Here is a 27,192-nt window from a genome sequence, read left to right on the forward strand (position 1 = left end):
TTCTGTGCGGCCAGCCCATGAGGTGCCGATGGGAAGAGGAACTTACATCTGCAGTGAACCGGGGTGAGTTGCCGCATAGATGCAGATAATAGATATATACAGTGCTTTTTTCTGGGGGGGACGACGCAGGGGTATGCATACTCCGAAACATTTTGTGAATCTTTGTACTTTTGTCCATTTACTGTATTTATTTTTCCTGGTTTGAACTATAAAACGGTGATTTTGAGTCGAAATGAGAGTACCCCTAAACATTTTCTAAAAGAAAAAATAGCACTGGATATATAACTGAAAAGGAAGGGGAAGGAGGAGCTCGTATTTGCTTGGCACCTGAGGATAAATCAGGGACATAAGCCTCCTTACTGGGCAAAAGTATAGTGGCTTGCGACCCCTCATCTTTTTAAAGCAGAAAGAAGCCAAATTGTTCCCTCTGATTCCATAGTAAGATCTATGGTTTTAAAGTAGAGAGTCCTATTTGGTTCACAGAGCTTACTCTTAGGTCATTGGGTATGGGTTTAGAGCCCTTCTTGAACATAGTGCAGGTAAGGTCCCAGCTGGGCATGGGCAGTGCCCACAGAAATGCTACAGCTCCTGGTGTATCAAAACTTTTGCTAAAGAGAAAAGTTGAGGAGCGGAGAAGGAGTCAGAGGAATGTACATAAGCAGTGGAGATGCCTTGCCAAAGAATCAAACAGGTGAACAAGGCATGGAAATGCTCTACTTCACGCCTTGTGTGGAAGCAGCTCTCTTAAGGGAGAACTTGTAGGAGGGAATAGAGGCCCTTTCCAAAAGCTTTCCAAATGCTTTTTTATTTAATTTAATTTTTTAATTAAGCTTGACCTGAGCCAGTACAATAAACTAATTGCACCAAGTGGATAAGCCAGGTTAAATGGTGTTGCAGTGGATTCATGTTTCAAAAATCTCTAAATGGTGTGTGTATATTTCCCCCCCCCAAAAAAAAAAATAATAAAAAAAATAGATGAAATGCAGAGACTACAAATAATGCATTGCTTTTAAAATAAAAAGTTTTGTAAACTATCAGGACACTGATGTGACAGGAGAATGATTTGGGGGGAGATGGGGGTGTTGAGCCCACTAATTTTGTCTTAAATAAATCTAAGTGGTGCAGGCATGGGGCAGAGAGGAGCTCATTATTATAGTATGATCGCTATCCAAAAAGTGCCCACCTAGTCTTCATACAGCTGGGTAACAACTGCAAAATTAATAATAAATCAGTGGAAAAGTCCCTGACAATGATGGGGAAGCTGTTCTAGGCAGGTGCTTCATGGCAAAGGACACAGTTGAAAGAGAAAGGGGCCAAGGAGAGATGAGTTTGCTGTGCAAAGCGTGGCTGCAGCAAGAAGCAGGAGATGAGAGATGATCAGCAGGACAAAGTGATTTCAAAGTGAAGACTAGAACATTAAAGCTGCTATATAAATCAGGGTATCACTCGCGTGTGTTTGTGTGTAAGACGTAGTCAAAGATTGGGGAATGTGGAAAATTACCAAGCAGATTCCGTTTTAAGAAATGTGTAGTACTGAAAAGGAATGCCTCAAATTCACTGATCCCTTTACAAAGGATTTAAGCATTTGAAAACCCCACAGCTGAATGCACATCTTCTTTGTTCTCAACTCTTCCCCTCTTTATCACAAATGTAACAATTTTAAAAATCATTTGTATGCCCACTTTCTTGTTTAATTCTCCTCTTGATGAAGTTAGTATAACTGGCACTTGCAAACAATTGTTGTTGCTCCCACAATTTTTCCTTCCGTAGCAATCCCATTTGTGAAAAGTACTTTCTTTATTTTTAGGTTTCTATATTGTTTAGAGGGTGTGGAGAGAGAGGGAAAGAGGTTACAGTCTGTGCGTAGATATATTTGAAGATCAGAGGAGCTTTATAAAGCTGCTGCCTTATATTGCCCCACAACTGGTTTCTCACTTTCCCATCCTCACTCCCCTCTAATTTTTACATTAGGAAAGGACCAGGGCCCAGTGGGACAACATCTGCCTTGCATGCAGAAAGTCCAAGGTTCAAGGTTTTGGGGTCTCCAAGTAGGGCTTGGAAAAACGCTTTCCTGAAACCCTGGACAGCAGCTTCCAGTTGATGTAGGCCAGGCATAGGCAAACTCAGCCCTCCAGATGTTCTGGGACTACAACTCCCATCATCCCTAGCTAACAGGATCAGTGGTCAGGGATGATGGGAACTGCAGTCTCAAAACACCTGGAGGGCCGAGTTTGCCTATGACTGATGTAAGCAGTACTGAACGAAATAGAGCCATAGTCTGACACGCTATAAGGCAGCTTCCTATGTTCTCATGGCATTGGTGGACTTGGAGACAGTATGGTACCCAGTAGGCTTCTGGGTATATGGTTTCAGGCAAAGGGACATATGATTCTAAAGACAGAATTCCATGAATTGGTCCCCACTGGAAGAATTCCAAAGAGGATCATTTGATATTTTCCGACTTAAACCTGTGAGGTATTTTCCCCTGCTTCCCTCAACAAACTGCCTACATTAAAAACAATTCTTGTAAAAAGGAATCACACTTCTTTCTTGTAAATGGCCTGGACTGCTCACTCATCCATTTCTGAGTGCTTGACAGAAAAAGAAACCAAAAAGAAAAGCAATTCATCTGGTTTGCTTTGTTACCTGACGTATCAACCTGAACAAGCCAGATAGCCATACACCATCTCCCAAAGAGACTGTGGGAACAAGATTTAATGAATAAATTTATATTCCTGCCTGATGGTGAAAGAAAAGGCTCAAAAAGAAGGTCCAAATTTCCTACAAACAACAATTTTCTACAGTGACTGTGGAGCTGGAAGCAGTCTGTAGTAATCCCACTAAGGCGATCATTTTATGCTGTTGTAGACTGCAGTGTAGTAATAGTGGTAGGACCAGTGATATTTGGTGTGGAGACAGAAAGGAGAACACAAGACCATCCTTATCATCATTTGGGAAATGCTGGAGGATGTGGAAATATAAAATATAGTACATTATTGAAGTACTGCTATTACAGAATACTTTTCTTGGCAAAATATCCTCCATTTCAGTGCTATTTTTCTAGAAAAACAGTTGCTGGAACTCACCACAAACGCCTCCCCTGTTCTCTTAGAATGACAATGGCACCCACTTGAGAGATGCCGGAACTGAGTTCTGGTGAGTTCCTGCTGGGGAAAAAAGCCCTGCCCTATTTGGTTGCTCCTGCCTCCCTTCCCCCCCAAAGCAGCTGTACTCAGTGACGGTATTGTCACCCACATGAGATGGCTTAGAAATTCAAAGGTGACATAATTAAACCATTTTTGTTCTTGGCACACAAGCTATTTTCCTTTCTCTCTAGCTGGGTCTTGTAATTCTGAAACGTTAACAGAAATCTGTTAAACCTGTTTGAGCAGATGTGGGGAGGGAGGGACTGATATTGTACACACAGAGACACACAAAGTGAGCGGTGTTGACTCTCTTGTCATACCAATTTAAAATCTCTGGAGAAACTATCATGTGCCCAGAATGCCAGCATAACTGAACACAACCAGTGGTGTATGGTTACATAAAAAAGAACACACTGCAGTGTAGCCAGAAGTGCCGTTTAAAGATTTTTCCAGTCACAGAAGGGATGTTTCGGACTTACAAATTAGCACTGTGTGAGAAAAGGGGAGAATCCAGAAAAGTAGGTTCTTGTTTCCCCCCTCACATTTGCACAAGTTCCAGAGTAAGGCTTCTGATAAGCCAATTCTTAATATATTCTTTTCTAAATGGTCACTTTATACTTATATTTTCCTTTTTCACAATTTTTATATTGTAACACAAAATAGTATGGGGAACCGTTGGTTCTCCAGATGTTGCCAAACTACCACTATCATCCCTGGTCATTGGCCATACTGGCTGGGGCTGATGCGAACTGTAGCCCAACAACTTCTGGAGGGCCAAATGTTCCCACCCCTATGTTAAATAGCTCATTGTCTGAAAACATTAATGGTACACATTTAGCTTTAGTACCATGTGGGTTGACTGAATTTTCCTTCTTGTTGATTCAGGTCAATTATACATTCACACTTTCACTGACAAAAAGAGATCTGTGCAAATGATGATTATAATAAATAAGAAAATCCAGTTCTTTACCGTTATTATCATTATTATTTATTAATTTTTTGAACTGCCTTTTAAATGTGACTCATTTACAAACGTACCATAAAAACAGCTATGAATCATTAAAAAAAGATAGATTTAGAAACAAAATGAACACCTAAAGGCAGAGACATTTTCATCCAGCTATAAAGGTTTTTTGAAACAAAAATGTATTCATTTTTTCCAGAAGGTATAGATAATGAACACCTGTTCTAGTTCAACATTACTAGTTAAGCTGTTACATTCTTATTGCCAATTATATTACCTATGGCACAAAGCATATGAAAGCAGAAGTAATTTTTGCAGACAAAAACAACTTTTGAGGAACTTTTCCATTTGTGCAGATTTCTGCTGACGATACTCCCCAATTAAGTATACATATGATTCCAATTGGATTCATTTGCACTTGCAATTCCTCTGAAAGATTCAAAGATCAATTCATGTATATTGTACCTTTTCTCGTAATGTGCAATCTAAGTTATTTCAGCACAGCAAACAAAACAGAATGGGATTGCTGCTCTTTGACAACCCTTCACAGTCCTAACCTGTCTCCACTATTCTTGCTCTTCCACCTCATAAGCCTGCAGAGCCTAATTTTGCCCCTTGGCAAGCAAGGGATGGCAACCATTGAAATGGTTCCACCATACTTGAATATAGACCACAAGTCAGCAAACTACAGCAACTGCATCCAATGCAGCACTGATACTTCCTTGGTGTATGGCTTAGGGGAAAGGTTTCTCACCAAACTAACAGACAACAAATTAGGAGGATCCAGTTGTGTGTGTAAGCACACTGAAGTCAGAAAGTAATTACTTTTATTTGCTTTTCAGAACAGTGGCTGTAGCTGGTCTACTGTACAAAATGAATCAGTAAATATCATTAGACAATAACCCCATTAAACCCAGTGGGGTTTATCACATAGGATTAGGGGGTTATCTGTGGTACCCATGGTGAAAATAGAAGCAAGACAGTCTGTATCTGAAATATACTCAGAGTCCTGTAGTGATTTCATACTCTTTATTGTAGCTTGTAAAACAGTGATTGAATTGCCCCCCAAACCTCAGGCTTTTATATACATTATTTACACAATGAGTCCCGTCTGATTGGCTGATTCTCCTTCCCTCCTGGACCCTGATTGGTCTTTTCCTGCAGGCCAATCAGTTGTTGCATTCTAGGATCCTACCAGCCTAACAGGCTGATTAACTTCTTCCTGGAGCCTGATTGGTCTTCTCCTGCAAGCCAATCAGTTGTTGCATTTTAGGATCCTACTTGCCTATTGTTCTAGGATCCAAGGTTAGTACATAACAATATCCTGGATTAGTTAATCCAAAACATCTTCATCTCTGGGTCTGCCCGCCACCAGCAATGTGGTTCTTGATAGAAGGAAGGTTGCCCACCGCCCTGACGCAGGCACCTTCTTTTTAGAGAGGACCTGGCAACTCTAACGCTATGAGCAGCACATTTGGGGGGGGGGAAATCAGCACTAGGATGTTTATCTGAATTGATGCAACCCAAAGGCTGCTATGACCTTTGGAATGATTCTGTTTCTCTGTTTTTGTTTAAGCACTTGTGCTTCCAGAAAAGACAGAGAAGCAGCAGCATTTGCTCATGAACCAGAAAAGAAACCCAAGAAATATTGCTAATGAAAGGCAAAATAAAAAATAAAAAAATTACAAAGAGCTGGGGAACCCCTAAAATTAGGCCCTGCTCCTAGAATGAGCTTCATGTTTTATTGTAACGGTCTGTTATTTCTTGTAAAATCCAGATGCTCAACGTTGCACTGAAAAGTCCCAGGAGCTTGGGATGTGGTGGTGGAGAAGCTCTGCCTTCCTGTTCTGAGAAGTAGAAAAGATCCCTCAACCCCATTACCTTTGATGAGTAGCTAAAGGGGTTATTCCCCCCCCCACACAGAGATTTATTTGTTTGTTTTAAAACAGGGCAAGCAAACCCCAGCAAAAACCCATGCATCAAGATGTTCTTCACAGCACATGTTCTCTTAAAGGTTTGGCTTTTAGTACACATGGGAATAGGTAAGTATTTATAATCCCAAACAAATGCAGTGGCTTCACTATTTGGGGTTGGGGGGGATCCTTGGCCCAAACACCCTCAGTAGGATTCCTAAACCTGGAAGTGTTCTGTTCTGTGCATGGCAGGCGCAAATATGAGAATCTTCTCATGAAGATGCTCCTACCAAGTAAGACGATTGGCTCCCTATGGCCCAGTACAGTCTACTCTGACCTACTGCAAGTCCCAAAGGCTTTGGGCAGAGGTCTCTCTCATCACCTGCTATCTAACGTGCTTTTAAGTTGGAGGTTTCAGAGGTTAAGCCTAGATCCTCATGAATGCAAATAACATGGCCTGCTATCGTCGTGATGCATAGTACCATCCCCAGTTGGGAGTGATGAGCATAACAACATAAGGAGTGCCTGCTAGATCAGGCCAGTGGCCCAGTTAGTCCACCATCTTGTTTTCCCAGTGGTCAACTAGACACCTATGGAAAACCCGCAAGCGAGTCCTGAGCCTTCTCGCCCCCTGCAGTTTCCAGACACTGGTATTCAAATGCATACTGTCCCCAACCAACCTTTTATCAGGCTGCCACTAAATCCCAGTCGCAGCACCCTTTGGGGACTACTCTCTTTGCCACAGTGAGTTTCCATCTGTTAAGAAACCTTGCTCATTTGGGGGGATTGCATGTTCTGGGGGAAACTCCTCCTTTTATTTGAACTGTTCTATCAGAAAGCATCACATTTTCCTTTCCTTTTCTCAATCTAGGAGTACATTTTGGGAGCTCAGTTGCTTGCAACAGTAAACAGTTGAGTAGCATTGCTATTGCTATTGCGCTCTCTCTCTCTCTCTCTCTCTCTCTCTCTCTCTCTCTCTCCCTCTCCCTCTCTCTAACAAATATTCTGTTTATGTATTAGGCTAAAAACATTGTTAAGAACCACCCATCAGAGTTCCTAATTGTATAGCACTCTGCAGAGCCGATACATAGATTTACCTACTAGGAACTGCATATTGACTGTGGGGCCTATTGCTGCAGCAATTGTAATTGCAGATAAAAGGACAGGCTGAATTATCTCTAAAGAACCTGCATTGATATTGACACAGGAACTACTTAAGCCTTAAGGGATATGATTATTTCATTTTCCATAATTGTTTCCAGCTATTTTCAGTTGTGTGCGAGAGTGCAGGAATCTGCCCTATGGCCATATATACTTTACAGTTTATTGAGAAGTCCTGCTACAATAAGATGGCTCATTTGTTGCTTTTGATTGCAAGTAGGGGCTCATCCAAACTTCTGTATGTCCCACAGCTAGGGTTGCCATATTTTGAAGAAGAAAAAAAGAGGACACATTTGCCAGAAACTGGGGCAGGGGGGAGGGGATGCGGGAACAGGGCCACGCCATGGTGGGGTGCGCATGGGAATGACATTGGTGGGCACCAGAGAGTGACACAGGAAAATTCGGTGCAAAAGGAAACTCCCCGGACATTTTGGCAAATTCAAAAGATCTACCCAAACAGAAATTTAACTCTGAAAAGGAGGACTTGTCCTGGAAAAGGAGGATGTATGGCAACCCTACACAACTTTCCCACAGGAAAACCCACTCTTTACTGCTGAACCGAAGCAAATGTCAATCAGGTTTTCCATGCATTGACATTTGCTCCGATTCAGTGCTAAAGAGCAAATTTTCCTGGGTGAAGGGGCAATGCAAACAGAAAACTGCTCAGACTCCCTACCTAGAAAGCACAGGGCAAGCCGAAAAATTAATGGACAAGCCCAAAATTAATTCATTAGGATCAAATCACTGGAAAATATAACTGTTCAAGCAAAAATGAGCACCAACTGTATTATTTCTGTATATACACTGAAAGAATTCACTTGCTCCCTACGTTGTAATTATATAATATCAGGCCTGCCAGGCACATACCGTATTTTTCCATCTATAAGACACCCCCATGTATAAGGACCCCCCCTATTTTTGGGGACTCAATTTTAAGAAAAGGAGGGGAGAAAGCACGGAACAAAGTTAAGTGTGGGCGATGGGGATCCCCTGTGATGGGGATGAAATCGATCCCACCATTCTGCAGCTGATCAGTCATTTGAGAGAGGGAGTTTTCTTCCCAATCACAGCATGGTGGACTGGCAGGTTTAAACCTTAATTCTAAAGTTTAGCAGTATATGGTGACAAAAATATCCTTTCATTTGGGGGGGGGGTAACAGCCGTCAGCATCAGGATGGTTGCTCCAGACACCCTGATTTAGAACACATTTCTCTTACCATATAAAGGCAATATGTGAAGCTATTTTCCATTGCGGTATCCAAAGTTGGTTAAGTTTCCAATAAATTATTGCAGCACATGTCATGTTTGTTTTCTGCATTATAGGGGAGGCATGAATGCTAGTGACCCAGTCGTGTCAAATGGATCAACTGTGATTCTGTCCTGCTGGCTAAACAACAGTGGGTCATCTAGCAATTTGCAGAACAAACATACAATAACTATTTTACACAACCACTCAGCAGTAAGCAGCAGCTCTGGCTTTTTGGTCAGTGCTCACATTTCACAGCACACATTTGGGAGGCAGACATTCAAATGCCAACGGAGTTCTCGGCAGGAAAGGAAAGGAGTGATCGTATGTGGAGTTTACGTCGATGTTGGAAGTAAGGAAGTGTTTTGCTGGTGTTCACAGACAATATGTGTGTGTGCAAACAAAAAATATACAACACGGCAGCAGGGATGGCAAAATCAAGAGGCTCTGGTGCCTTTCACTCAATAACTTTCATTTATTGAGGAATGGAATGTTGTGTCATAGAAACATGAGGTATTATTCTTTCCATATACTTTTTTTTTTAACTGTGTGGGGCTTTTCACAGAGACATCCCTGGACTGCGCCCAGCAGCACAATCCAGCTAGAAGTCAAGCATTTATAAATCCCATTCTCAATCAAAGAGATTTAAGCTAGTGATTTACTTTCCCATTGAAATCAATGGGACATAGCTTGGGGTAGTCATTCCATATTTTCAGACCTGTGTAAAGGGGGAGGGATCTTATTTTTTGAGCTATTTTATTCTTTAGTGATATTATATTGTGCACCAAACTCTTAGCATAAAAAGGGCATCAGACTCAGGGCATTCCTTGTCCCCCACTTTCTTTTTCTTTTTGCAATAGATTTACTGTTGTGAAGCATGACTTTCCTCAAGGCATTTTTGTTGTTGTTGCAGGGAGAGAGTGTTTTACAAGCACTTTTGCACCAGGCAAAATCTGATCATCGCTAGATATCCATCCCCCCACACCCCTCTATGCCTCTATAACCAGTCATTCATTGATGGACTCTGAATTATGCTTTAGAACTTAGAGTCAGCAGCACAATCCTATTTTGCACTTAAGTAATGAAATAAGCAAATATAAACTCTTTGCATACATGTAATCTACAGGCCTATTTAATTAAGAATAAATGGATAAATACAAGTCCTAGATGCCAAAGGAAGGATTCATATTAACAAATATTAAGCCACTTATGTTGTCTCCTTTTAAGTTCCTCCAGCCCAGCCCAAAAATATACTCTGCATTCAGCATGGAAAGGATGGAAGTACTATTTGCACTTGGGATAAAGGACACTATACCTACCTTGATACTAACTATACATTACAGTAAGTCTGTCTCAGTTTTTACTGTATTCCTGTTCACTTGCACCTGCCTGTTGTCTGAGTTCTTGCTACCTTGACCTCCTAAAGCCCCACCACCAGCAGCATATTGCACTTGTGCTGGAAACATGTCTCCTTGTGAAACCATCTTGGTTAGTCCTTCACAAATGGACTTGCATGTATTGTTTTGTACTGTTTCCTTCTAGGATTTTCTTGCTACTTTCTGAACTACTTTGTGGGTTGCTAATTGTGTCATCTGCTATGGCCCCAACTCCTGGACCTAAGCAGCTCTGGGTTCAGATCATGTAATATGCTTAACAGAAGTGTCAATTGACTGTATATAATATGGTACTGAGCAGTATTCCATTAACTGTCGCACAATGTTTTATGGGTGTGAAATTATTCTAATCTCAGCAACAAAGCAACATTCTTTGAGGGTAGAAAAGGGATGACCTATTCATCCAGGTTTATCTTTCTATTGCAGGCTAACAAATGGAACCACCAATGAAGCAACAATATGGAAAGATGAAAGGAATCAAAATAGCTCATATGGCTCAGTAGAGCTCAGAGTGAAGTTGAATTTTCAGTCCACCTATACAGTTGTCATCAATGCCACCAATGGACTGGGAATGGTTTCTTCCCAACCAATTCAATTCACATTAACTGACATAGGTAAATGTCAGGAATTTGCCTCAATTAAATTCATATTATTTGGCTGGCACTCCAAAGGCTTTCTAGAGAGTATTTGTTTGGGTGCAATTTCCTTTCACCCACCAAAAAGCCAATAAAACAAAAGAAACCTGTGCCAAAATTCACTTGGTCAGTGGCAGAGGTTCCAACTTGAATAAAATATTGGGGGCAGGGCAGATAAGCTCCACCCACATAATCAATTACAAGACACACCACAGACACACTATTTGAATGACAATGCCCATCAACTTTGGGGTGGCCTGGCCCCCTCAAATATTTTAGGGAGGGCACGAAGAGACCTTGCCCCCAAGGAGTTGGCTCCAACGGTCAGTGGTGATTGTTTGCTTTCTTGTCTAAACGGCAGGCTCCCACTCTATCACAGTATATCAGAAATAGGGGGGTTGTGTGCAGCTTCTGTGGTATAGGACACAATTGTTCAGAAATGAAAGTAAATGCTGTATACAGAGAATGACGTGTTAAACTCGGGCTACGGTTGAGTAGTTAACTTGTGAGAACAGCAGTACTATTAATCAGCACTGACTCACACACGAAACACTGAATCGCCTTTTAATTTTTTAAAAAAAGCCTTGATCGCAGAGTTCCCATATGAGTGAGTCATGTAAAGAGGGAAGACTTCACATAGTGGCCATATTGCTTAGCGTGTTTTTGAAAAAGCACATGGTGGCAAAGTCCTTTGCAATGGAACCTGCCTGCTTCCATTAAAATCTGGCGCCCATAAAGAGAAAAAGAGGTGCTGTTTATCTTTTAGATTTGTTAGCCACCTGTACTCCTAATTGTCCCAAGTAGAGAGATAGAATAATAGGTTATCTAGAACAGTGATATATATAGCAGTGGGAATAAAGAACAGTTGAAGGTGAAAATGCAGAGGGGCTAATGCATGCCAGCACATATCGGCATTTTACCAGTCAGTCATTTGTATTTGACTGGGGCATCTGTTATTTCTTTCTGTGAGGGTGTGGGGGGAAGGAGCTGGACTCTGTCCTCTTCTTTAAATGAACATGGTCAAGGCTCCCCATGTAATACAGCTCACCAGGCTGCTCCTAGCGCAGCAACAGGAATGGACTCATAAAATAGCATACGTTGCTGGACACAATATGTTTTCACGAGCAGTTCCCAATCCAGCAGAGGGGTCCGCAGCTCATTCCTCAAAAAATAAGAATCACTAGTATAAGCTTTCTGTGTATGACCACTGGCAATTTCAAGCGTAATAACTTCTGTGTTTTCATTTATTTCATTTCCTTCAAATGTATTTTTGGTCAACATAAATCAGTGAAGCCACGTGCACCTGTGAACCTCTCAGTGGCATTTGATGGTTTTGATGCAAGAAATTGCAGCATTTCGTGGCAAGATCAACAAGAGGCACAACACTTTAGATTAAGATACCAACCAATGAACAGCAATTCTTGGACCACGGTAATGTCTTCTAAATGTATTATTGTATTACTAATGTGGCAAAACAGCTTGGTTGTTTACAAATTATTTACAGTAAGGTAAATTCCTCTTTCCATACCCAAGCTAAGCAACCCATACTGAAGGAATTAAGAGCAAGTTATACAGAATTAAGTTTTGGATATTTATCTCAGGATTACTAGACTTGGAATATTTCCCTGGACAACCTGCTCATAGATGATCCTGTGTATACATACTTGTTTGAACACTGCAAGGATTAAAAAGAAGCAGCATAGAAAAATATGATTGGTGTGTACACAAAACACACACTTCGAATTCTGCAGTCATCCTAGTTTCAGATCAGGAACATGCAATTTTGCATAGACTCACAACCCAGTTACCAACTTAGCTCATACTTCTAAATGGATTTCTACTGATAGAAGCAAGGAACCTAGACGTTCCTGGGCGCTAGGCTCCTCTATATATTTATTCGCCATTTTATAGGCCTACAGATAATATGTAAATCTTGCACTCATAGAGTTCATCATAGTAAAAGCAGTACTGCATTTAGAGAAGGCCTTTGGGCTGATGTCCAGGGCCCCTGTCAGCAGAAGGAAGAGGAGATCCCCTAAACACAGAAGGGCTGTCCTAAAACACTCTTAAGGAAATGAAGTCTATTACCATCTAAAGCAGGGGTGGCTAACCTTGTTTGGACTCCAACTTCCATCAGCCCAAGCTAGCATGACCAACAGCCAGGGGCCATGGAAGCTATGTGTCTGAAGTGCCACATTCTAACCACCCCAATGCAAATAGATGCCCCCACCGGGATCATAAGGTCTAAAATTACCGTACTTAAATGTACCACCACCAAGCATAAGGTAAAAAATCATGTGATTCTCCAGGTGACAGTGAAAGAAATGACCTCACAACCTGCTGTTCTATTCAACTTTAATAGGTTAATGAGGTGCTAATGGCGCCAACACTGTTAATTACTCCTCAGTTAATTACACCTCTGAAGAGACAGGATGAGAGCTTGTGGTAAAGGAAATGCACCATTGGTTCCATTCAGCAACTAATAGTATACAGTACTATGATCCTGTATTGACCTAGCAAAGTGTTTCCCAAATTTAGGGTCTCCAGCTGTTTTTGGACTACAACTCCCATCATCCCTAGCTAGCAGGACCAGCGGTCAGGGATGATGGAAATTGTAGCCCACAGACAGCTAGAGACCCACGTCTGGGAAACACTGGTCCAGCATTTGGTTTAGAAAACAGTTTTGATGCTCACTGTATTTTCCTTTTCATTCAAGCTTGAAAATATAAACAGCAGAAGATATTATCTACATGACCTGAAGCCAGATACAGCATATGAATTTCAGGTTTCCTGCAGGTTCCTGCCCAACAAAGGATTATGGAGTGACTGGAGTATGTTGTTTCAAACAGAAGCAGGTGATACAATTTTGAAATGCCTAGCATTTATTTTTGTACCTATGTAGAAATCAGCTACGGATAACACATTCATGCTTGCAGCCAAATTATCATCTCATAGGAATTCGGTGAGGAATAGAAATAATATTCATATGGCCTGGAGACCCAAGCAACAAAACAAGACATAAGAAAGAAATATTTTTCTCTGCTCAGTGAAACAGATACACAAGACTAGGTCAGAAGAATCAAGGGTCTATAGTGAAAAGCTCTCAAGCAGTCATCACAAATCAGCAACAAGGTATACATGCAGAATACCCACTAACACAGCAAGGATGCAGAAGCAATGTTGTGTGGCCTGCACAACAGAACTTCCCCGCCTTGTCCTCTCCCTGCAGGCTCCAATGTCTGCCCTGGAGGGTCCTCCAAGCCTCTAGAGCAGATTTTGAGGGTATACGGGAGGCTGCAGGAGGGAAGTAAGAGGAGAAGGTTCCACTGCAGGAGTAACTCTGATGCATGAGCACAACAGCCTTTGGCCAGTCTGAAAGGTATTCAGATTCTAACATGCAAGACCTCCTTCAAACTTATAAAAAACATCATCCACTTTCCTTCAAACTGGACCATGGCACAGAACAATGCCACAAAGTTTTCATTTCCTCTGTGACTTAGAAAACTTTCAGCAACAATTTGTAGCTATGGCAATTTGTAGCTTATGGTCTTTGATGTCTTTGTGGGTTTCTGTCAAGCACAGAAAGACGTTACTATAAATTGTAACCCTTGCATCACTGACCACTAGTGACATAATCAGTTCCTGTCACTGACAGATGCAGCAAGAGGTGTGAACGTCTCCCTCTCACCCCTTTGTGGCAACTGACATTTTATAGTAGTACCTGCAAACCTTTTAAAAGGGCTTGGAGTAAATGGAGGATAAGGGTATCAATAGCTACTAGCCATGATAACTATTGCTGCCTTTGGAATCAGAGACAGCATGCATTTGTGTGACAATTCAACAGTGAGAGAGGGCTGTTGCTCTCATCTCAGTTTAGAGGCTTTCCAGAAAGATCTGGTTGGTTTCTGTGGTAAACAATGACATAGGTCAGCATGGATAGGTCAGCATGGAGAACTAGTGAAAAAATTGCTCTGGTTGTAGAGGAAGTAATAGCACAGTTACCCAAGAAAACAGAGTAAAGATGGCTAAATAAGGGAAGGAAGCAACAACACATGGTGATTATGCCATTCAGACAAATCGCCTTTCCACTATTCCCCCCACCCCGCTTGCTCCAACAGTGACCCAACCACCATGACATCTTTTGGATGAAAAGCTCCAATCCCATTTAGCTAGGTCATGGTTATGTGAAGTGCAGGGGGGCTTTTATAGTTGCTTGCCAGGCAACTACATCAACCTACCTCATTCTTCAGTGGGGACCCGCCACTATATAAAACAACTATTCCTTCCCATTTGTTTTCTATGTGCTGTCCAATACTTTGCAAAAACCACACCCAAATCAACTATGCAATGTGTGCTCTTCTTTCTCCTTTCATCCAGTGCCACTTCAGCCAATTGATGTCTGGTATTTAATGGAAGATGTGTCTTCTGAAATGCAGAATATTACCCTTTTTTGGAAGGTAAGAATATCTACTCACCTACGCCATTTTGAGGGTGTGGGAAATCTGTGGCTGCCCAAGTTTTGCTGGGACTACAACTGCCAAGCTGGCTGGGGTTGATGGGAGTTGGGTAATCAACCCCATTACTGCATTAGAAAAGCAACTCCTCTTCAAAGAGAAAAAGTACATAGCAGAGTTCCCAATTTCTTTGGATCAGCTGACATTCCATAGAATAGTGAGCTGCCAAAGGGTGGTGTAATAGTTGGCCTGTTAGAACTTGGCTGGGGAGACCTGGGATTGCATCCCTGATCAGCCATATGGCATGACTGCAATCCTATGAATAGCTTGCCACATTGAATTCAATGGTGCTTTTGGTGACCTAGGTGTAACTTTGGTGCTGGAGGAGACTCTTGAGAGTCCCATGGACTGCAAGAAGATCAAACGTATCCATTCTTAAGGAAATCAGCCCTGAGTGCTCACTGGAAGGACAGATCGTGAAGCTGAGGCTCCAATACTTTGGCCACCTCATGAGAAGAGAAGACTCCCTGGAAAAGACCCTGATGTTGGGAAAGATTGAGGGCACAAGAAGAAGGGGAAGACAGAGGGCAAGATGGTTGGACAGCGTTCTTGAAGCTACAAACATGAGTCTGACCAAACTGCGGGAGGCAGTGGAAGACAGGAGTGCCTGGCGTGCTCTAGTCCATGGGGTCACGAAGAGTCGGTCACGACTAAACGACTAAACAACAACAACAGCAAGGTGTAACTTGTAAAACACATCAGGTTGAATTCAAGGAAGTTGTAGCCAGAAGAGACCCATTAAAATTGATGGGCCTAAGTTAGTCATTTCCATTAATTTCAACAGGTCAACTTTGAGTTTGACTAACATGGCATACAACCCAAAAAAAACTCTTTTCCTAGTGGAAATGCAACCTTTGGTTTTTCATTGCAAATGCACAGAAGAAAGAAGTACACAGAAGTACAAAATGCAGAGAAGTACAAAGAAGTGCTACCATTTAAACTACTAACATGTGGTAAGAGAATGAGGAAAATAATCAAGGGCTAGGGACTGATTTCCTTTGATGAGGTTCCAACTCTAGGTGCCTCCAGATGAGGAGTGTTTAATTACACAAAGTTTACATGTTGGTTAGGCTAGGTCTGATCTCCATGAAGCATTCATTCTGATTTCTTTAGAAAGTGTTACACATCATCTTGTTGATAATTCATTCATCCCACATTTTCAATGCATTTCCCTGTCACTTTCCAAACTGCAAAAAGTATTTTCGCATATGTGGTTTTGCACTAGGGTAACAGAGCACCTGAATCCACTTTAAATGCTCAAACTGGAAAGTTCTGGAATGTGCTTAAATCCCCACCTCAAAATACAGGCACCCTTCCTCTAAGCCAATCTCTCCACAAAGCAAACTTAGAAACCATGCACATGCCAGACCAATGAAGGTACATCAGTTGCTCTGGCAGATAACACCATTCCTGCCCTGAGAAAAGGCCACGAGCAAAAGTTTCTCTCCCCACATACCCACTTCCTGTTCCACTGCCTTCCCCTCATTCCCCTCTGCTACTCAATTCTTGGTACAGCTTTGCTCAAACAAGCAGTTTCTTACCTTTTTTTGTTATTCACACTGAAAGCAGATTCTCATTCATACTGGCTGCTTCTTAGAAGAGAGGAAAGCCATGCTGCAGTTTCACCTGTGCTTTCTTCAGCTTGTGGTATTCTTGGTTCCACCCATTTGTCACCTTTGCCTCTGTTTGAGAGTTAGGAATCCTTAATGAGGCACACCCTACAATACTTCAATGAAATGCACTAGTAGACTATGTCATCTTTCCCTCACATTCCCTCTGAGAAGTTCAATAATACTAGCATCAAAACACACACACACAAACACAGTTTCCCCAAATAATCCTGGAATTCTAAGTAGTTTAACAATCAATCCCTCTTCCCATGGAACTCTGGGAATTGTCACTCTCTGAGGGGAGTTGGGGTCTCCTAACATCTCTCAGTACCCTTCACAAACACCAGTTCCTTGGGTTCTTTAGGGGAAGTCATGATGGTTTAAAGTGGCCTGAAACTGCTTTAAATGTGAAGGGACAAGGAGCCTCAATATAAGGGGAGTTAATAAGGAGAGTTTGTGTTTCATGTGCTCGAGTCTGCTCTTAAATGAAAGTAGCCTGTGCCAAGCTAGTGAAGTATGCTCTTGACTAATGTTTTTTTGTCAAGAGCACTTTGAGAGGGTTTTTTTTTGGGGGGGGGATATACTTGTTACAATTGGACCAGCCATGGGCCCACTTCACCTTCCATGCAATGCATTGTGGGAGGTGAAACTTCTTACACACACACACACACACACACACACACACACAGCCACTTCCCTCAAGCCAGCTTCTCATCAAATTGTAGTACAAGTAATATAAACAATGAAGGGAGTCTGAGGGAAGAAGAGATCTTTCCTTTTGCTGCGGCAGCCAAATTAATTCTCTCTCAGCTCCAACTCCCCATCTGTCAAATTGGAACAACATCAGAGGGCTTTTGTGAGGGCAGTCTGAAAGAAACCTGCGTCTTAAAATGCTGCACCGATACTGAGGGACAGCAGCTTGCTACAATATGGGAAGCCAAGTACAACATCCGCACTCACCCAAAAATACTAACAAGGATTATTTGAACAAGCCTCCTTCTCTCAGCCTGGCTTCCCTTGGAAGTTTCTTAGACTTGACACTTGTGTGTTAGAAAATGCAGTAGAAATTCCTTTTAAAATATAACAAACGGTAATCTCTCAGGAGCTTGTCATTTCTGCCCCACCTTTTCTTAAGGCGGCTTACATGACTCCCCTCCGCTCCCATTTTATCCTCACAATCCCCCTGCAAGGAAGGACAGTTATGCTTGGAAGGGGTATATGTGGCTGACCCAAGTTCATCCAGAGAGCTTGATGGCTGGGGGAGTGGGGAAGGAGAGGGAATTTGAACCCGAGTCTCTAATGGCCAACTGAATGAATGCTGGCTTCAAACTGCTGCTAAAACTTGTTTCGTGTGTGGGCGTTGGTGAAACATGCAAAGAAAAACATATGCTATTTTATTTTATTTTTTTAATAGATGAGTGTATTAGAAGTGAGAAGGAAAAGTCTTGAGTACAGAGTGACGTTTTCAGCCCTAAACCAGATGCGTCAAAGAGACACGGGAACAAATTCTACAGTGCAGACCATATTCTCACAAATCATTCCTAAAACAGACTATAACATTACAATTTGTTCTCACAACTCACGGGGAATATCCCAACCCATTTATATCACTACTAAACTAGGAATTACAGGTAAGACCCTTTCCTCCGATTCATTTGATTTCAATATGATTCTGTCTATTACAAAGCTGCACTGGAATGTTTTATACATGGCAAACCATCATTTTATTAGTTTTTTTGACTCCAGACTCCAGTTGTAAGTAATAGGTCAGCATTGTCCTGAGGGAGGCACACACACAACTTTGTTTAGTTTTGTGTTTAGTATTCGATCACAGGTACCCCTCCCATAATTTCCTAGTGGAAAGAGAAAACCCTTAACTGGCAAGGACCGTGGCATTAACTATGGTAACTATTATGTTCCTGTGTAGTGCCTACCACTTTTAAGTGCTTTATAAATAATGTATTATTGTTGTTACTGTATTTGTTATCAATGGTACACAATTACTTAGAATTACACTTGGGTCCAGGCTAAGCAAGTTCTGATTTAGTCCCACTTGAAATCAATGGGGCAAGTTAGCCATGATCAACAGACCTAAAGCATGATTTATTATAGTCTAGATTTAATCCATATTGCTTAGTTCCAGTTCTTATTCCATCTCAAGTTACTTTTACTCTTGGATAATTTTGATTTCTGATGTTGTACTCCTGTGTTCAGCTAAGGATTTAATATTTTTCCTGGTCTCTCTCTCCCTCCCCCCCAAAAAAAAACTTTTCAAAAGATCTGCCACCCCCAAACCATCTTTCTACTGTATCACTGGGGAACGGAAGAATCTCTGTTGCATGGGAAGCCCCTACTGCATCTTTCCCTTTTATCAATGGATATGTTCTACAGTGGGCAGAGCTCCATCACAGCAGTAACTTGAGAACTCCCATAACCTGGCTCAAAATCCCCGTCTCCAATCTCACAGCAACAACAGGTAAGTTGCACAGGAGAGCAGTGGGCATCCCTGTGGGCTTTATTAGGGGGAAGGCTGGCTCTGTGCACCTGGCAAAGGATGGACAATTACAGGTTTTTTGGATAGCACTCCACCCCCACACACATTAGGCTGCAGCTTTGCACTGCACAATAGTTCGTTCTGCCTTCCAATTTTTCCAGATGGCATGAGATTATCTCTTTTGAGCTGCAGCTCTCATCATAGTCACTGGAGGCAAAAGAGGAATTTGTGTCCTGTCAGTCTCAATGAGCTGAGCTCATCTAATAAAAGCAAGCTGCTCAACACCTTATTACTACCAAACTCAATGCTAGCTTTCGGTTCCCTCCATGTCCTTTTTATTATTATTGCATATTCAGGATGATTTGTGCTAATGATGCTCTCAAGGTGGGCATACATGATCCCACATTCAATACTGTTTGCAACTGGAAAAGTTTTGGGGTTTGGAAAAGCTTCCTTTCCAGTCAGTGCATAGCCCATTGCTTCCAGCTGAAAGGCCGTAACTTTTTATATCACAAAAGTTGTGGTTTATTTTTCTTTCGCTTTTGAAGTTCTGTAGCCCCTCCAGACAGCAATAATGTGATAGCATTGGGGAAGCCTCACAGGACTGGCAAAACAGAACAAATCCACCACCTTTATTGTTATTTTTCTTTGTTCCCTGTTTATTCAGGTCATTCCATTTGACTCACAGGAATAGCAGCTTTGTAAATGCAGTGCTCTAAAAACCATGCTTTATACCTATGTCCGATCTATGACTAAATATCAGGTGTTGTCCAGCCCATGCTTTCTCAAACTAGGCTTGGACTCGGTCTCACAATAGACAGATTTGCATCAAATGCCATTATTGTCCTTTCTAGAGAGCCTAAAGCCTAACACCTGTTATCAAATCAGTGTGTTTGCCCTCTACCAGAACAGAGCAGGAAGAGCCGCGTCCACAACAGAAGATGTATCAGCAAAAGGTAAGGGCAAAGGCACTCCAGACCTAAACATACCTTTGAGACCCAACATAGTCAATTCAGATTTCTCAAGATGATTTCATGTTTTGCAGCCCCATTAAAAGGACCTCAAATTAACACAACAGTAAAAGAAAGAAGCATTTTGCTCTCCTGGCAGGAAATTCCGGACAATCATCGATTGGGCTGCATTGTTCACTTCAAGTTATACTTGCAAAAGCAATTTGTCATGGTGCCCCCTAAAGTCTACGGTAGGCATCTGTTAAAAATTAGGGCTTGGATCCCTCTACTGGAGGAGGCAAATCTGTGGCCATATGGATGCTGTTGAAACTTCCAACTCCCATTGGCTCCAGCCATCATGGTCAAAGGTGATAGGTGTGGGGGCCTTGCAACATCTGGAGCTGTCCCTCTATGGAAAAAATGGGAGCAAAGTTTCTCGACAGAGGGGAGGGGTGCTCCCGCCCCACAACATGACAACAGATGCACAAATCACTTCGATACACTGTTGTCATTCTTTTGTTCCAGCTTTGATTTTGTTAATTAATGCCGGGCATTTTACTGTGAAATCACTGTGAAAGCAAATTTTGGCCAAATTGATATTGGGAGACACCCAGTGATGGTGCCTGCTTGTGTAAGGGGATTTCCAGTTTCTTTTCCCTTGATGCACCCTCAAAACACGCTCTGGAGAAGATCCCAATCCTCTGGAGCAGATTTCAGGGATGTGCAAGGAGGAGCTGCAGAGGGGACGGGAGGAAGGACAATCTCTGCTGCTGCACAAGCAGGAGCCACACTGGGTTTCACTTCAGAAACAAATTAACTGCTGAGCCCCTAGGCTGAAATGGTTGGCAGCAGATGGTGAAGCTAAGAAGTTGTAGACTATTGCAAATGCTTGGTGAAAAATGGGTGTGGATGGGAGAAAGTACTTGTGACTTGATACTAGCCGATACTCATATTTCCCTCATTCTCTTCCTTTTCAACCCTCTCCCCACTCCCAACAGATATACCTAGCACAGCCCCCCAGCCGTTCTCTGTAAGAAGTGTAGAGCCTGGTGCTGCCTATGTTTTATGGATGACAGCTTCCACAAAAGCTGGAGAGAGCCCTGAAGGAAACAAACAAGAGGTTTACATAAAAGGTCATTATTGGGGGGTGGGGATTAAAGGTTTTGGCTCCATAGTAGTACACTGAAGGCACTTCCAACTTTGCACACCACAGGATGAGCTACTGTAACTGAAGACAGGTTTGGGGAAGAGTTTGGTCACCGGTGTGGGTGGATGTATCAGCTTGGCTCAGACGTACTTCTGCACCTCAAGCATCATTAGGAATGCAAAAGCTGGCCTATACTGAATCAAGCCATTTGTCTAGCTCAGTATTGTCTGTAATGACAATGGCTCTCCAGGGTTTCAGGCAGGGGTCTCTCCCAGCCTTACCTGAAGACTGAATCTTCTGCATGCAAATAATTTGTTCTGCCACAAAGTTGTGACATTTCCTCAACATAGTGAACAGCATCATACATCTGAAATAATACTACTTCTGCATAAGAATTGCAAGAATTGCTGAATGCATCAGAGAAGCGCACCCCAGATTTTTAGCAATAGGTTAGAGAATGTTTTAAAGCTCCCTTCCCATTAGAAGAAGTTGGCATAATTATGATAAAGAAGTCTTTCTAAAGTAACAGATATCTTGCACTTACAGATGCACCCAGCTGGGGTTCTGCTCTAACAATCTGCATTATTGTGGGTCTTTCCATCTGTCTCTGCTTTGTGCCATCCATTAGGCAAATGTAAGTTAATGCTTTCTTTCTAAACATTTAACAGCATGCAAATGGTATACTGAAGAACAGTAGTATAATGATAAAAAATGCACACAGAAAATGGTGTTCAGGTTACAGTCAGGCCCTACGCTCATTAAACCCAAACTCCAAATCTCCTGATAGCTTCTCAGTAGGTTTTATACTGAAGACTCCAAAGAGAAGAAAAAACGTTGTAATTTTCACAAGTTATCAATAAATCTGATTTTGACAATTTCAGTACTTCAGTGCATCTCTGAGGAATACTCTGGAAATTTATGCTACAGGAGAGAGTTAATGAGCCAATAGTGGCTCATAGGCAGCTTATGTCAGGAGAATCAAAAGAGGATACACAGCTTCATGATGTGATCCTCCCCCAGCCAAGAGTACTAGGAGGTAGAAGGTCCAACCGAAGGGGCTCCATGGATACAGCAGTTTCTTGGAACAAGAAGAAACAGCACAGAGAATGGCTTGAGTGTGAAGGAAAGTAAGAGAAAAGGAGAAATAAAAGTGAGCGGCCACAATGTGGTTGAGGAAGCAGAATTAGTGACAGGGGTGGTGTATGTGGCAGATATAGGTAATAGGGACATTTTGGTGTAAGGTTCTTAGGTTTAGGATCATCAGTAGTCCCTAAGATAAAGGACCTTAGCTGAATGCCAACCATAATTACCACAATTTTTAACTTGATGATTATCATAAAACAAAGACATAGAGGCCGAGCCATTTAACTTCATTTGGCCCTGCAGAGACCCCATCAACATAAGGAAAAGAGTCATGTATAAAATCCCAGCATATTGTGCTAGAAATGTGTCTCCTTGCATAACTATCTGGATTAGTATTTCACAAATAGATTGGCAAGTACTGTATTGTTTTGTACTGGTTCCTTCTAGGCTTTCCTCACTGCTTTCTGTTCTGCTTTGTGGGTGGCAAGGGAAAGCTGTTCCAGATCCAGCCAACTCTTCATGTACTAAAGAGTTCACATCTGTAGAGGTAAGCTTGCCTGTCACTGGTATCACCTGTAGGAATCTCTTTGCTGATGAGCTAGTTTCTGCAAAGAGCCAAATAGCTGTCTTAAATAGCTGGCCAGCAGAGAAACAACTGCAGAAGATGCAAATAATTTTGCTACTGCCATTTGCCAGCAGGGAAAAAGAAAGGAAATTTGGTTCCTGGTAACTTTCTCTCACACAAATTTCATAGCCTGCTAAATGCTGTAGCAAGTCCCCAGCCACTGTGCACAATCACTGGCTTTTATGGAAAAGCAGTTTGCTTTTAGGGAAAGGTAGAAAATACTTGTGCATTAACTGAAATTTCTCCCCTATCTCCTCAAAAAGGGTGAACACAGCTTCTATTCTACACAGTTCCTAAAGAACCAGAACAGCGTTGAAGAGCCTGAAACTCTACCAATAGAGGAGGTCCTCATGAAGAGGCAACAGATGCCATCTGTGGATGTGTCCCTCTTCAAACCCACAGAGGAAGGAGGAGGGAGCCACAACTGGCCAACTGCTGTCAGCTTCCAGGAAGAGGATCCAATTGTGAAAAACTTGGACTATGACCCTTTGATCACCAGCAGGACAGATGATGCCAGCCAGCACCAGCTGCTGCCTTTGTACAGAAAGGTTGGACCCGAAGAACCAAGTCAAGGCCAGGAATTTTCAGTGTACCTTGCCAGTCCACATGGCAATGTAACAGTGGACTACTTACCGACTATTTCACCTGCCATTATGGACACTGGTGAAGACAACGGCGAATCTGAACTAAACCCATTATTTATTTTCCAAAGAACCTCTTTTCTACCACAGACATCCCCCTTTGGTGGAAAGCTTACTCTAGATGCTATACAAATGGACTGTGATTCTTTCACAGAGTAAGGCTGCATTCATGTAACATCTTATCCTGGGATTCTTTAAACTTAATGGGAGTAGACATGATAGGATATAGCACAACAGGCCTTCCTTAATCCCCTCACCACCTTCATGTGAAACCTAGCATGAGGAAGTTCATGAGGACAAAGTCCCTTATTTAGGTTCCAGCATAAATATGAGGTAGTAATTGCTGCACTAGCTCAGTCACACAAGAAATGAAAGTTAAAAAGTTGCCACATCTAGAATACAGTGAGAATGTATATCAAAAGTGGTTTAAGAGAACTGTGGGTTGTAGCCAAGTTAGCCCATTTAGGCAAGGAATTCTGCCTATGCAGCCAGACTTCTCCCTGTGTGCCCCCATCTGCTCCAAAGGGTTGAAGGAACCCCTAGAACAGATGTGGGGACATGTGGAGAGGAAATCCTGTTGTGCAGGTCAAAGTCCTTGTTCTAACAGGATGTCTTCATTGGATACAATCCTGAATGTGTATGAAGCTCCCAGTTAAAAAACCAAACAGGCTGCAGTGCAGAGGAGTGTGAGGGAGGTGTGTGATCCCAGTGGGACTTTCTGGCTGTTGGCTCTTCTCAAGTAGAAGCCCCCGTCTCTTCTACTCCACTGCATAGCAAGCATCCATTGTCCACAGCTCACGAACAATGTGGATGTGAGGCATTGCCCTTGCCTCTCAAGCCTAGAGGTAATTATTTTGAGACTGGAAAACCTGAAGTCCAGCACAGGCATTCAGGTCCACCATCTTACAGACACAGTTCATTGTCTGAGGATGTATCTAAATCAACATCATGATATTGTGTAATAATTTCCCTACACAGTCTAGATTATTGGGTTTAGATGCAGGAAAATTAAGGCCCCAATTCCTAAAAGAGTTGTGGTAAGAATAACACACTACCAGGATAGGATACTAAAGTGACAAAAGATACAAATATTAACAGATATCCACTGAATATCCTCAGAAAAGCATCACTTTATAGCCAATTATTATGGTAGTAGCATACCACCATAATATTTGCCTCTCATCTTCTACAGGTTATTGGGACTGCCATCATCTCTTCCTCATCTCACACATGACAAGGTAGCTCTAGACACTAAAGTGTAGTGATTATTTGCAGTTTCCATTGTAGCAATAATAAAAATCTATCCAAAACAATGTCTTCTGTGTAATAACCCCCCCCCCCAACAGTAGCAGCACTAACAAATAAACAGGGAGAATGAATCAACACTGCCAGAAATAAATTAATGAACCAATGCAGATTCAGAGTTCATTGCATTAATTAAAAAGTTAAGAGCTAAAAACATGGTTTAATTTTCAAATTCTATGCATGTATTTTCAAGTGATTCTCCATACATTTTCAATGTAGAAAACCTGAAACACAACCCCATACTTTCCAATAGACACCAGCATTGCCTAGCTTAGATCTTCCACAGTAAAATGTGTTTACTAAAACAATCTTACCTTTACAGCATGCTCTCTCAATTTTCCGCCTTCTTTAACATTTGCTATTCCTAATTTGCAATTTCTAAATGCTTGTATGAAATGCCATATGGCTAAGATCTCAATGGAACAACTCAGTCTCTGTGACAGTGGAGCAGAAACCTTTGTTTTTCGTGCAGACATGAAATGAGTTCTGCAGCTATTTAATCATAGGCACCTGGCAACTTTTGCACAACTTCAGCTGACTCCTGTTGACAGAGTATCACTGCTACTAATTCCTTGAAAGAAAATTCCAATTAATGGGTGTCCTCAGGTAAGGCAGGTGAGGCTCTTATAGTAGTAATGAGTAGTAACTTAAGGCAGGTTTGACCTGTTATGGCTGCAAAATTCTGAGATTTCTACTTTGCCTTGTTATAAAAATTGTCATTTTGACAAAGCAGCCATTCCAGGTCGCCTGCAATGCCTAAACAATACATTTTATTAAAAGAACAAGCACAAGGTCTGGCTTGAAGCTCCAAACCTGAAAACTTGTTCCACCAGAGGTCAGTTTATTGTGATATTGATGCCTACTCCCAAGACATACCTTGGTCATTGTTTCTCTAGAGCAGGGCTAGCCAACCTCTCCGGAGGTTTCAGATGAAAACTCACCATCCCCGACCCATTGGCCACACTGCTTTGGGCTGATGGGAGTTTTAAACCACATTACTTAAGGATAACAGTAATTTCATCACCACTTAGCTTGCCTCTTGTTCTTTCTAGGGTAGGAGATTAAAGCCAAACTGTGGTTTTCTTTGAGCCTTTAAATCCCTTGAAGTGAGCTCATGGGTTGCTCTCCCGGAATAACTGATCGTAAGAGCAGGTCCTTAAAAAAAGAACTTACCTCAGTTGAAGGATTTACACTTTTTGTTACACTTTGTTCCATTATCACTCCGTTTCCAATTCACATCTTTCCCAGTTGTCCAGATGTATCAAAAACTGCATGAACACACACACGCACAGAGAGACCCAGAGGTTTGCAGGAATAGGGGGGGAAATAACTAGAAAAATCCTGAGGGGGAACCCCAGAAGCAGCCCAATGAGGACTTAAGAGGGCATGGAGTCCTGTGTGTGTGAAAACAGGTTGGAGGGGGAAAGGCATGGAGTGACTGGAAAATGAAAGCTGAGGAAGAGACCTATCTCACAATGTAGACAGAATCATCTCATTGTCTGGATAGTCCTGCTTAACAATGAGAAGCTATTTTTAAATGTTCGCAAGGACAAAGTGAGAGCTATTCACTTAAATCGGTGGAGAAATAGAACATTTTAAGGTAGCTGGGATTGGATATGTGTGCTAACCTCACCCAAAAGCACCGAGGGGTGTGTGTGTTCAAAGCTGCCTAGTGAGAACAGTGCATGTTCGTGGGGAAAGGGAACTATGGACTATATAATGGAGTGACTGGAACCTTGAACAAAAGCACTTCATACTGCAACATTTTGTTACAGGGCTGCCAGTCCTTGCATAACCAAACTGACCACCAATACACAAGGGATGGGTGTAAACAGACTTGGGGGAACCTAGAATTTGGAAACACTACAAAAGGTCTTTAAGGGGGGGGAAACCCCAAGGGAGTAGAATGCAGCAGCTGGAATCCTGAACAGCAGCACCTCATGTTGCAATGTCTTGTTAGAGGCTCCACGGGTCTCTGCTAGTGCAAGATGACCAGGTTAAAATGGTAGTTCGACGACAAGCTCCTACACTGGGGGACCTTCCAGCACAACAGACGTGGTATTAGGGGAACCCGCAGAAGGAGGAATCTGCAAAAATCACACATGGCTCCAGTGGGGAGTTACAACTAGAGTGGAGCCCTTCCGTTCATGGAACTGGGCAGACTGGATCCAACATTCTGGATTTTGTACCACACAATTCCAAGACAGCAAAGATATATTGCAACAGGACACAAACATTTACATCAACAATGTCTTAACCCCTCCATACTTTGCAGTTAACAGGTGCATCAGAAGTACCATAACAATAGAAGACTGTTCTTTCTATGGCACTTAAGATGAATTACAACTCTGCCTTTACACGCGC

General features: G+C 42.1%; 1 protein-coding gene across 1 annotated transcript; it reads left to right on the forward strand.

Annotated features, from left to right (window-relative positions):
• Positions 1 to 27,192, forward strand: IL12RB2 (interleukin 12 receptor subunit beta 2). The gene is made up of 16 exons (XM_083510496.1): positions 1 to 63; positions 6,895 to 6,934; positions 8,508 to 8,782; positions 9,658 to 9,772; positions 10,251 to 10,438; positions 11,748 to 11,890; positions 13,176 to 13,314; positions 14,837 to 14,916; positions 17,998 to 18,214; positions 18,862 to 19,059; positions 19,932 to 20,033; positions 20,123 to 20,278; positions 21,026 to 21,160; positions 21,721 to 21,808; positions 22,705 to 22,804; positions 23,146 to 27,192. Exons 1-16 carry the CDS (start codon positions 18 to 20, stop codon positions 23,680 to 23,682), a joined length of 2,559 nt encoding a protein of 852 aa, XP_083366622.1. The 5' UTR covers positions 1 to 17; the 3' UTR covers positions 23,683 to 27,192.

The sequence above is a fragment of the Podarcis liolepis genome, assembly GCF_965112155.1.
Source record: "Podarcis liolepis genome assembly, chromosome: 6".
NCBI lineage: Eukaryota > Metazoa > Chordata > Lepidosauria > Squamata > Lacertidae > Podarcis > Podarcis liolepis.